This window comes from Aquila chrysaetos, chromosome 10 (genome assembly GCF_900496995.4).
Source record: "Aquila chrysaetos chrysaetos chromosome 10, bAquChr1.4, whole genome shotgun sequence".
Lineage (NCBI taxonomy): Eukaryota > Metazoa > Chordata > Aves > Accipitriformes > Accipitridae > Aquila > Aquila chrysaetos.
Window position 1 is genome coordinate 29,735,303 of NC_044013.1, and position 12,456 is coordinate 29,747,758.

General features: G+C 43.0%; 1 protein-coding gene across 5 annotated transcripts in view; it reads left to right on the forward strand.

Annotated features, from left to right (window-relative positions):
- Positions 1-12,456, forward strand: part of UBXN7 (UBX domain protein 7) — a 34,186-nt gene that overhangs the window by 1,923 nt on the left and 19,807 nt on the right. For 2 of the 5 annotated variants that reach the window (XR_005933319.1, XM_041126493.1), the window contains exons 1-5: positions 851-980; positions 4,247-4,394; positions 6,342-6,409; positions 9,282-9,347; positions 11,308-11,420. Coding sequence is in view for 4 of the 5 variants with exons in the window: in XM_041126493.1 (XP_040982427.1) it covers positions 908-980; positions 4,247-4,394; positions 6,342-6,409; positions 9,282-9,347; positions 11,308-11,420 (468 nt within the window). In the remaining variant the exon portion in view is untranslated. Of the gene's footprint in view, positions 1-850; positions 981-1,013; positions 1,662-4,246; positions 4,395-5,327; positions 5,442-6,341; positions 6,410-9,281; positions 9,348-11,307; positions 11,421-12,456 lie in introns of those variants that run through there. The other 3 variants (XM_030028116.2, XM_030028115.2, XM_041126494.1) reach the window with 3 other exon arrangements.

Here is a 12,456-nt window from a genome sequence, read left to right on the forward strand (position 1 = left end):
TTTCATGGCAGCAAGTTTTTAAATTCTTAGACTTCTAAGGAAACCTCTGCTTTCTGTGGCACTCACTTTGGTTGATGCTTGTTAATGACAAGGTGCTCTGCAGCACTCCAGCCTGTTGACAGTGTTGGCAGCAAGCCAGCCACATGCTGTGCTATGTTGTACAACAACGGAAAGTAGTAAAGTGTTCCTTTTCTGCAAGTGCAATTTCTACAGGTAGTGTAGGGATCAAAACCACCCAGTGTGCTTGTTTTTTGAGGGTTATTCTCTTCTGACTTTGAAGAACTGACAGCGAAAGTATCCTGATAGCCCTGTAATGGGCTGCCTCGACAGGAGCAGCCACACCATTTCTTGGGCACCTCAGGTCCTACTTCCTCCCTCGCAGCACCTGTGGGCCCTGTGCATGCTTCTGTGTAAGGGCTGAGGCCTGCCAGACCCCTTGCTTTGCTGTAGGCATCTGTGATGAGGTAAATCTGTGTGGAAGCTCTGGCCTCACGTCACGAGCGTTTCAGTGTTGGCACTATGGCCCCTGCTCCTCGCGTCCCGCGACTAATGAAAGCGGAGGGTCTGATATGTAAGGGGGAAACTTTTGCCAGCAGCCATAGCACTTAAAAAACCGCTGAGGCGGAGGGGCGGGTCGCGTTGCCACAGCAACTCCCGCCTGTCCGCGCCGCTGAGGCGACGGGGCGGGGCTGGCCGCGTTGCCGCGGCAACTCCCGCCTCTCCGGGCGACTGAGGCGACGGGGCGGGGGCTGGCCACGTTGCCACGGCAACTCCCGCCCCGCCCCGCCCGCGGCGGCCCGGAGAGGCGCCTCCCCGGCGGCGGGCAGAGGAAGGGCGCGGGCGGGCGCCGCGCCTGCGCAGAGCGCGCGGGCCGGCGGCGTGCGTGTTGTTGTGCGGCGGCGGCAAGATGGCGGCGCACGGGGGCTCTGCGGCCTCCTCGGCGCTGAAGGGGTTAATCCAGCAGTTCACCGCCATCACGGGTGAGGCACACGGAAGCCGGGGCCCGCCGAGCTCGGCCGAGGCCGCCGCCGCTGCGTGCTTAACGGGCGCCTACCCGCCCGGCCCCCGCCGCCGCGTCAGGGGGGCGGCCGCCCCGGCGGGCCGGGGGCGGGAGGAGCGGGCCGCGGCGTGAGGCGGTGCGCGGGACGAGGCGGAGCGGCGCCGGCGGGCGGCCCCGGGCACGCTCCCCCTCCCGGTCTCCTGGGAGGCCCTCGCGCTGCTGCCGCGGGCTCCCTCGAGGCGAGAGGCGCTGGCGACGCCCGGGCCTGTCAGCGGGCGCGCTCCGGGGCCCGGCCCGCCGCGGCGGGTGGTGCCCGAGGCCCGGGCCGTGCCCCCGCCCTGTGGGTCGTGGGGTCCCCCTCGGCTCGGAGGGGGCCTCTCAGTTGTCCCCGGTCGGCTGAGCTTCTCGGTGGTGCGGGTGCGTGTCCTCCCTCCCGGCGGTCTGCTCCGCTCCGGCCCGGGAACGGCGTCCCGCTCCTGCAAATCAGGCTGACGCCCGGGAGGGAGACTGGAGCCGAACCCCGAGTCCACCTTTAAAAAAAAAAAAAAACAAAAACCAAAACAAACAAACAAACAAATGTCTGAAAGTACGGTTGGCTTGCTGAGAATTTAGTTTGCTAACGAAAATAGCAAGTCGCTTTTTCAATTGAAGTTTGTGGCAGGTGAGAATTCCTGCTTTAGCTTGTGTACTTTGAGTGCTTGACCCACTTTGTGTTTAATCTGCTTCACTATGGTTCCCCCTTGCTTATGGTGTTGTGTACCAAATACTGAAGGAGCGTTTAATAAAACATCTTTGGCTTTTTAGTAGATACAAGTGAAACTGCTTTTAATTCGGTTAGTCTAACCAGCTCAATTTCAGGTTGTGTTCCTCTACTCAGGCTTGGATGCACTCAAATCCTGAACAAGCGTGTTGAGGGTGTTCAGTATGCTGTGAACATGCCGGCAGGGTACACTGGGAAATTATTGATCGCTCAGCTATCCTTAAAGAAGCCTTTTAGAATAAACTCTCTGAATAAAAAAAAACTACAGCAAATATGTTTTCATTGTAGTATGTGCCTGTGTGCGCCTTGTGTTTTCTCTTCAGTAGTTCCTGAGAGATTTGCTAAAAAACAAACTAGAACAGGCGGAGCCATGCTAGTTTGCTCTTCCTGGCAGCTTTTTGTGCTTATACAGATGATATATGCTAAACGTAAGAGCATCCCTCTTATGCTTTCACAAAGGAGAAAAAGAACCTGATGGGCTTCACCCGTCCACTATTAAAGCAGAGTTTTGAAGTTTCATTTTTCCATTTTAACAGCATTTAAGGTTATATCTAAAGGCTTGTTGTTGTGGAGCTTGTCTTGCCAATACTGGCATGATTTGACAGGTGCTCAGAAGCACACACCCTCTGTGGTTTGTGTTAGCAGCTTTCAACTTGAAGTTGTAAGTGTACGAAATTACTCCTGTCTGTGGGGAAAAGGCTGAGTGAATAGTATACAGCTGTTTGATTCTAGCGTAGGTGATGGTGAGGAATGAGGAGAAATAGTCCTTGATATATTTCTCTTATCCAGATGGCAGAATTGTGTTTCTTTGGTGCTCTCATCCAGGAAAGTTTTGCTAAAAAGAACGTAGCTCCTGTGTATCTTTACCAATGAAATGATGGGATCTCTTGGAAATTTGCTTTGAGACTTAACAAGTATTTAGTATTTTCTGTTTGCTAGTGCAAGCACTGAAAACATTCATATGATGGCAGTTTCCTTAGGAGTGATGAAGAATCAGTACAATCACTTTCTGTGTTGGTCTCTCTGTAAATAGTAGAGGGTTGAATATAATTTTTCTTCTACTTCTTCTAAATGAATGACTTCACATGACTGTACAGTGAGGTTGTAGGGTGGTGTATGTATTCCAAACTAGACAGGTGTTGTTTAATTGCTACAGTTGACATCGAAGTGAGCTGAAGATACCAAAGAGCAGTTTCTTTGAAGAACGTGAACTTGATGCTCTCGCATCATTTTTTGAGATGTCACTAGTTTTTATTTTGCACCTCCTTCATCTCAATTAAGATCTTAAAATACAGCTGACTGCCATCTGAGTACGCTTGCTGTGGCAGGATGGTTTTTTTGGAAAACCAGTTCCCTCAGTCAGTTTGGCTTTCTCTGTGATTTAATGCAATGGTGGCGCAGGTCATTTAGAATGGATTTATCTTGACAGTTTCAAAGTGTATTCTCTGTTCAAACTAGAGCTTCTTCAGTCTTCCCCAAAAATCTGAAAAACATCCAAATGTGGTTTGCCCAAACTGATCTTATCTGTGACTGATGCTGGGGAAAGTGTTTTCTTCATTTTGGTGACTTGCAGTGAACCTAGTAAGAATTACTACAGATCCAAAAGCTACTCCCAGACTGGTTCAGCTGCATTTTGCCACTCTTCCTCTCTGCCAGCCTTCCCATATGAAAATAAACTCTTTGGCAGCCCACCAGCTATGCAGACAGATGCTGTAGTAAGGAGATATTTAAAGGGTTGAGTGCAGGAGAGCTTCCATTGATGAGGGTGCTTCTGTTGCTGGTATGGTTTTTGAGAAGTTGGGAGGTAGAGGCTGACCCTGTGAGGAAAGAGTTATAAGTGGTGCTAAGAACTACTGTTTCATCCTGAGCAACAAGAATAAGACTGGATTTAGTTGCACTTCAGAGAAATTTTAATAGATGTTAGTCATTATACAAATAATTCTGTAGACTTTCTCCCTCTTGGCTTCCCCCCCCCCCCCCCCCCCCCCGTTATGTGAACTGAGCTTCTGCTGGGTTTTTTTTTGCCTTTTAGGGCAATCACTAAAACAGGATATCTTTTCTTCCATCTCTAAATATCTGTTATGAGTGGGTAAAAAGCTTTAGCAGCTGATTCAGTATTGTCCCTGTTAAAATGTTAAGTCAGTTTTTCTTTTTTTTTTTGGTGTATGCCCACCAGGAAAAGGTCTGACCTCTAGGAAAAAAAAAAAAACCCCAAACATGCTAAAATCCCTCAGATGTCTTCCACTAAGTTTTCCCTTGATGGAAAGAAGTAGTCTGGCTGTCCTATATGCAGTCATTCCCTTCCCCCGTGAGATACCTGTGTTTGTCTCATTTCATAGTTGTACTTCAGAGATAAATGGCAACTGATGACCCGTTCCTTCTAATTATTAATACTTTGAGAGAGAAAGCTTGCTGGTCAGCTGTTCCTAGCGCTTCCAATCAAAATGTTTTCCAAAGAATGCTTTAATTTTTCTTTGGCATTACAGGTGCCAGTGAAAGTGTGGGAAAGCATATGCTTGAAGCATGCAACAATAATCTGGAGATGGCTGTCACCATGTTTCTGGATGGTGGAGGCATAGCAGAGGAGCCTAGCACCAGTTCTGCAGGGGTGTCTGCTGTTCGACCGCACACTGAGTATGTACCTGATGAACATGTCTGTATAAATGAGTAGTCTGTCTTAAGAATAGTGTAAGGCAGAACAAATAAGGCAATTGTCACTTCTAACCTGCTGTCAGCTCCCTGTAATACGTGCTTCTTTGATGATCTTGTTAATAGACGGCCCCCATATTGTTCTGGGTAAATAAGTTATTACGTAAGTTGGTATGTAGACCAACATCAGTTAGTCTCTCTTGCATGTACTTCAGAAGTTTTCTGTAGCTTATACATTCTGGTTTTTGTAAACAGAGCTCAAGATGTTAAAGGGGGGATTCAGTAGTAAGAGATTTTTACTTTTAAATTGCTCCAGCAATCTTGCTTTAGCAGTTAGAGAGTTCTGTTGGTTTCGTTCTTAGAAATGTAGTGACCTTAGTCCCATTCGTAGGGTTTTATTGTGGTGTTTTAAGTGTAACCAGATTTGGCACTGGAAAGGCTAGATCATGTACACTAGTATGCAGAGGAATAAGCAACTACAAAATCTGCATCGGTGACTTAAACATGGCAGAGAGCCTTTCACTGCTGCCTGTTAATGTGGCTGCTTGGTATAAATGGAATATTTTGAGTGGAAGCTAATTGCTATAAGTCACATTTATTAAATGTTCTAAATTAAACCTAGCCATGCTTTTGTCTTATGAAGATCTTCCACTTCAGGAAAAAGAAGTAACTTTTAAAGAAAGTTCTTGCCACTCATACTTCTGAAGCACATGCATAAATTTAAATAATTCTTTTAGTACTAACCTTTATAGTTGATGTCAAGTGCTTTCCTGCTTGAACCTTTGACAGGTAATGAAGTTAAAACTCTGTATCTATAGGTGTTAGAGTTCTTATTTCTAGACAACTTCTGGCACATCAGTGACTTAAGATTCAAGTTTTTATTGGAATACTTTCTTTTTTATACTTGACACCCTCCAGGTGCTGGTCAGCTTAGTGTTACTTCTAGGAAGAGAGAACAATAAATATGCAAATGCAAAATGGAGAATAACTAGCTTCACAACAGCAATCAAAGATGTGGAGGTTAATAGCAAGGTTAGTGCATCTTGCTGACATTATGAGTTACTTTTTGAAACCTGCATGGCCAAGAGCCACAAACTGCACACTTTGGAAGAGTCTGAGGGAAGAGGGCACTTCAGGAGTAGTTCATAGGCAGGACAAAGCAATAGATTTCCTTGGGTGAGCCCATGCCCTCCTTCACATAGATCCATGAGCCAAGTGACCACACTGAGTAAGTGATAACTGTTTCAGAGGCCTTGTGATTTCCTTTCTTCTAGTCATAATTTCAGATTATTTTGTAGTCTCTGCAAGCGTAACTAAGCTGTTGCTATGTGAGGGAGCCCAGCTATGTAAGCAAAGAATTGCTTCAGAAATGGGGGGAAATGGCTGTTTTGACCATCTTGTTTTCCTTCCTCTGGAAAAGAGAGGGCTGTGAGTTTCAAGTGGAAGCAAAAAGTCTTCCAACAGAAGAAAGCTGGTAATAAGGAAGATAGTATTTTTTTCTCTCCATGTAGATAATCGGGGAGGAGGGTGGCAAGTGGATTAATTAGCAGCCTTTGCTAAGTTTTAAGAAACTTTTCCAAGTTCTAAGTAAGTTATTAAAGAAGAAAAAAAAAACTTTAAATAGTAGATTGACAAAGCCTGGGATCAAGTCACCCAGGGATTTGTGTAATCTTCTATCAAGACTTACAAAGGTCGTCCATGCCAGATCTTAATGCAGAGTGTACCAAGTCCTGCATCAGTGCCATGAGTGGGAATAGATGGTCTCTTCAGGTCCCTCTTGACCCCAAATCTCTTGATTTTGTGCAATGGTACAGCAGCATCCTTAGCTGGTTTGAGTTGCAGGAGCCTTTGGAGCACAATGGGATGTGGTTTATATAGTACTTGAAATATTATAATCTCTCTGATTTTTTTTTTTTTCTTCCCCTTTGATAGGGATGAAGTACGAGCTCCAATTCCTCAAAAACAGGAAATTTTAGTAGAGCCTGAGCCCTTGTTTGGAGGTAGGCTTGTGTTCTTATTTTGTTTTTTTGTTTTCTTTAACTTGAGATGAGCTAAGTGACAAAAGAAAAACAGAACTTGCTGAATGTGAAGAAAGCATTGTATGTATTTTTATTCTTGTTTTTTTTCCTGCTACAACTCTGCAGCCATGTAACATGATTGCATACTTGGAAGTAATACCAGTGTTATTGAAAACCTCACACATTAGAGATGCTACATTCCCAGTGGTACTAATTTGCTAACCCCTGTTTCATGAGACTTTGTGAGGCAACAGCCAATTAGCGATGCTTAAGTATACACCTGTGTTCTGGGAGTTCAGAACCATGTGATACTGCTGTGAAGGAGTTTAAGGAGGTGGGATAAAAGATTGAGCCTTGATTGACGAGTGAAAATGAAGAGGACAAATGCATGCTTCTCAGGGAGATGATAGATTAGAAAGAAGGGCTGAACTGTATGATTACACATCACTTTCTCCATTTCTCATTTGGGAATTTAATTTGCTCTTTAAACTGCATCGTGCAGCTAGTTTTCTTATTTGTTTTCTGAAACTGTTTATCACTTTTGCTTTTGAAACATTTTTTTGCTCTAAGGGAACAGGTGGTGGAAATGGTGTTTTCTTTTGGGTGCTTATCTAAAACACTGTTTAGCACTCATGTAGTACACTAATGTTCTGAATCTCAAAACCTCAATCTCAAACCTCTGCTGTAGTGATTCTTTTACAGCAGCACAGGGGTGGAACTTCTGTAGCAGGACTGGATTACCTGGTGCATTATCCTTGCCTTTTGTGTAGTGTCCATGTCTGTATGGAGATCTAAGGCTCTCTCTTTTTATGCTTACTTCCTCTAGCTTTGTGAGGCTCTGTCCTTCTCATGTTGACCAGGCCATTTCTGGCTGTCTGTATGACTTTTGCCATGTCAACTGCATTGAGAGTCTTGCCCTTTTTATCAAGAAAGGGCATGCAATTGCTCGTCTTTAAAGTGGTTTCGTACCCATAGGAAATGCTCTTTTCTATTGTTTAGTTCCTGTGCTAGAAAGGAGGAGACCAAGCTTCAAGTTTACCCTGGAACTGGGTAAACAAACCTTTTGACAAAGGTCTGTAGACTCCTGTGGGTTCAAGAATCAAAGTTCAGGATTAAGATCTGCTGACCCTAATGCTTGCTCCTGTTCTACCCATCTGTCACACACCGATCTCAGACGCACTGTTATTGACCACCCAGCTGAGGCGATCTTTGGATCAGTGATAGCCTCCTGGCACTGTCTGGTCCACCAGTGCCAATATGCTCACTAATGCCACTTCTGTTTATAACATGAAGCAGCCTGACAAGCTAGCTGAAATTGGAGAGATAACTTCACTTGGTCTTTTCAGCTCTAACCTCAAAGCAGGGGACATGCCAGTTTGTGTTTTTAACAGTGTCTTATTGAGGTGGTCATATGAGCTTAGGTTTTCTTCCAGTTGAAGAGATGACCCTGTCTGTTTGTGCTCTGCCAGGTACACGGATCCCATCTGCAATACAAAGGAAATGAGAAAAACATCTACCTGGCCTGCTGTGAACATCTTCACCAGTGCTGCCAGGGAATAGCTAAGCCTGGCAAGGGAAATTATGCTTTTGCTGAAGTGGTCCTTCACTTACTATTCTTAGCTGCAGTTTAAGTTGTGCAAAAGTTGGTTTTAATGGGTTGTGCTTGTGTCTAAGCATTTAGAGGTGAAAGAGATGTTACTTACTAGAGTTAGAGGGGCATTATTCACCAACATGTTCCTCATTCAGGCTTACTTTCTTTTTCCATGATAGTCTGTATGAGATACACTGGTTCTTTCCTTTGTACTCTGTACGAGAAGAATGCAAGGAACAAGAACTGTGTACTGTTCTTTATGCCCTTGGTGTGGCACAAGGTGAGAGATGCTGCATGCGCTATGAGTGCAAAACCAGAAGGGTCTCTAAAATTGAGTTTTGGAGGTACTTGCCTTGTGACCTGTGTGTAGGTTGTGCTTTTTCATAGTAAATGGATTTTTCTTACTACAGGTTTCTGGTAGGTATACATTGTATTTATCTTACTTTGTTTAATTTGATTATTATTTAATATGTCTTATAACAATTAGGCTTTGAAAGTTCTATGTTAAAATTGTTCTGCTCTCAGTTAATAGTAATGCAGATGAATAGTTGGAATAAGTCTTGGCAGCCAGTTCTGTTTTGCATTCCAAGTACAGTGGTTGTGCTGTACCGTAGGACTTCAGTGGTACTTTTAGGTACTATTCCAGTTATCTGCCTGGGCCGCTGTCTGTCCAGGTGCAGATAATCTGTTCTGAAGGTTTCCTTGTGGATAGTGATACTGGATCCAATGGAAGAGTGTGGCAGTTGCTAGTCCAGCCAAGAAGTTGGGACAGGATCTGGATAAGAGATTAGAAAAGAATAGAAATGCATTGTGGAAAAAACAAATGTGTTTCCTAATAGAGAAAATATTCTCCCATGGGGTTTAATCTTTTGAAGTTTTTCATCAACTTGAAGGCCTTTGGTAAAAATCTTGACTGGAATTGTGACATGTTGATGCTGTGACAGCACTGCCACTACATACTGATCAGCCTGGGTGAGTCCATCAGAAAGGGCTAACTTTAAACTCTTGTGTATTGTTGATACATGTTTTGTTTCTGGAGTAAGCTTTGCTGGTGGGAGGATGTGTTAGGAAACAGGTCTTACAAACTACCTGTTTCCATCCTCCCATCCTCCTCCAGCCCTTCCTAATGACCTTACTCCCACATCATTCATGGTTTGGGTTCCTATTCTATTTTTCCACACGTGTGATGGAAAGTACTAATATGTAATTATTTTGACAGTATACTTTTGAAATAACTCTTGAAATGTATTTTTTTTTTTTAAGCTCCTAAAAGACGCAGACCTGCGCGCTCAATATTTGATGGCTTTCGGGATTTTCAAACAGAAACCAGTAAGTGTCTACAGATCAGTAAGCTAGAGGTTCTATTTTTTTTTTTTAACGCAAGTAAGATTGAAAAATAGTTTCCATTGTAAGTTAGGACAGCTTTCAGTCATTGAATGATTTTTAAATTGCCTGCTGTATAGAAAAATTTTTTTTAATAACATTATTAGGCTGTTCACTGTTGTAGTGTCAGTACTGTTTGCTGACACGTCTTTTCCACATCAGTGGTACAGTTAAGGTTGTCTATTGTTCTGGGGTGGCTGAAGGGAGAGGATGCTGGTCTGAACACTCGCCTGTGTTACATAAGTAAAACCTACAGACTATATTCTGTCTGCTTTCATATGGCAAGTATTTTCTTGATAACTCTCAAAATATACTTTTTCTGCTCTAGAGGGAATTGAATGGGGGAAGAATCCAACACCCATGTAGAAATTAAATTCATCCACTGAATTTTTCTTGGCTAGCCAGTGGTCATTCTGGCACTTGAATTAGATTTGAGTAGCCCCGAGGCTTCTTCCTTGGCAGCACACAAGGTTCTTGTGAATTTAGTTGCTGTTTACCACTGTCTATCTGTTCACATGCAGAATCTCCAAATGACAAAGCATTGGCTGTTATTTAAGCCATTAAGTTTCATAGAATATGATTCTTGGACAGCAGAACGCCAGATATTTCACAGCTGAGTTAGAGCTGTTGTGCAGTTGTTATCGCTGATGTTGCTGGAGTGTTCAAGAGGTCTAACCATGGACCAGGTTCCCACATAGTTAGGTGCTGTTGGATGCCAAACTGAAAATAAGTATTCACATTTACTTTATTTTCCCTGACAGGTTTGATCAGGGTTTTCCAGTAATAATGAACTTGTCAAGTACTAAAGTCACTGGCAGCTTTGTAAATGAAAATATACCATTTACAGAATCATCATACCCTTAAATGTTTTTTTCATCAGGTCCACTCTTACAAGACATTTAGAGATGCACAAAATGTAAGATCATTGCGAGTGCTTATGATGAAGCTTTATCATGCTTTTTGGTAAAACTTCATGGATGAATACCACTGGCTCTGAAAAAGTGGCCCTGGCCATGAAAGTCCAGATTATTTCCTGGCTTCTAGGCCTGCTCCATGGGGATGCTTTTTTCTCTGTGGGGATCCAGTGTCTGCTCGAGAATGGTTTGTATGCTATGGCCCATTGACAGCTCCTTTCACTTATAGAAGGTTTTTGGTCATGGGGTAGTTATTGCCCATTTCAGCTGACTTGGTTCCATAAAATGTGTTGTATCACTGCATTTTAGGTGAGCAATTGCTGTGATTTACCTTTATTGTATATGGTCATGTCTATGTAAGAATGTGTTCTGTATTATTTTGAGTGGAATTGATACCACGAAAAGAAGCATGCTCCAAGTGTGGTACTTGGGGATAAAAAAGGCTGAAAACCCATCACCTGAGAGAGACAGTGGTATCTTCAGCCGATTGTGGGAAGAAATATTTACTATAAACATCCAAAGATATTTAATATAAACATCCAAAGATATTTCTCCATGTAAACTAAGTCTGGTTTGTTTTTTTTTTTTCTTTTCTGTGGGATTGCCTTACAGCCAAGAAATAGAAACACTGGAATAGAAGTATTCTGAGTAAAAGTTATGATGCTACAATAGAGCTCAGTTTCCCCTTTTAAAAGCATCACTGGGGACAAGTCACGGCTTTTTTTTGCCTCGTTTGTTTTCAAATACTGGCATATGACCCCCTCTGCTGATAAATTTATTAAGATGTTTTTTGAAAGTGAAATAAATGCCCAGTGCTTGAGAAGGCTAGGGCAGGTGGGGTTCTTACCATACATAGCAACTAATCTTGTTCAGTGTGGCCTAACCTTGTGACTCTAGTGCTGGAGTTTTGTGTATGAGCATATAGCCAATAATAAATACATCTTGTGAGTATTTTGTCTAATTCAGCTTCCTTTCCTCTTGGGGCTGTGCAGTTCGACAGGAACAGGAGCTACGAAATGGAGGGGCAGTAGATAAGAAACTCACTACTCTAGCAGACCTCTTCAGGCCTCCCATTGATCTGATGCACAAAGGCAGCTTTGAAACAGTAAGTTTTGAAATTTTGGTGCAGTTCCTTATGTGATGACTGTGCAGTGTGGAATCCTTGTGTTAGGCTGCTGGCATGTATGGATCCATTGTCGAATGATCAGAAAGTTACAAAAGACTGTATAGTGATAAATATTTGATGGACTGCCTATGGAAATGTTGATGACTTATTGAAGGACTTAAGTAATGATGGTAGACAACATTGTTTATGTTTAAATGTCAGTGTGGCAAATCACACTTGGTGAAAGACTTTAGTGCACAAGAGAGGCCGGTCAGAATGGAAAAATTGCATCCCTTGAAGAATCTCTGTAGAGCACAATACAGAAAAAGCTAAAGTAAGATTCTTTTGATAGGTAAGCAGGTACTTTGCAAGGGGCAATATAGTTTGCAGCACAGCCCTGCGAAGAAGCTCAGGCAGAGTTATCTTAACACGGCTAAGTGGTTTCTGATACCTGAGCTAGTAAAAGTATTTATGGCTTTGTCATGAGGGCACAACTTTATCTTCAGTAGAGGTCTTGCTCTTTTATAAAATCACAGTGGTTGTCTTTTGCATCTGGTAGCAATGGAAAAAGTATCCAAGAGATTGTCTGTCTGAGAAGGGGACTGTTAGATTTAAATAATTTCAGGTGTCACCTTTCCTGTCTCTGTAGGCATGAGTGGATCTAGTCATAAGTTGTTATGATATGGATCAGTGACTTTTAAGTAATGATTAGAAAATATGCAAATTTTTTTTTTTTTTTTGAGTCCATAATTTCTAGATATTCTTCAGAAGTTGCAGTTACTACTGAACTTCCACCTGGTCATCTTTAAGTAGCTGAGATTATTATTAATTATATGATGATTTCATGAGAATGCAAACTATTTATCAAGTGGTGCAATACAGGTGCAGCAAACAGTGCTGGAGATCTGACTGCACGAGCTGAACAAAAATATTATTTACATTCTTTTCACATTTGCCTCTACTCCTGTGCAGAAATACTAGAGCACTGCTGGAGAATTTTTGGAGACATGATGTGTGCCTTTATCGGGTCTCCAGC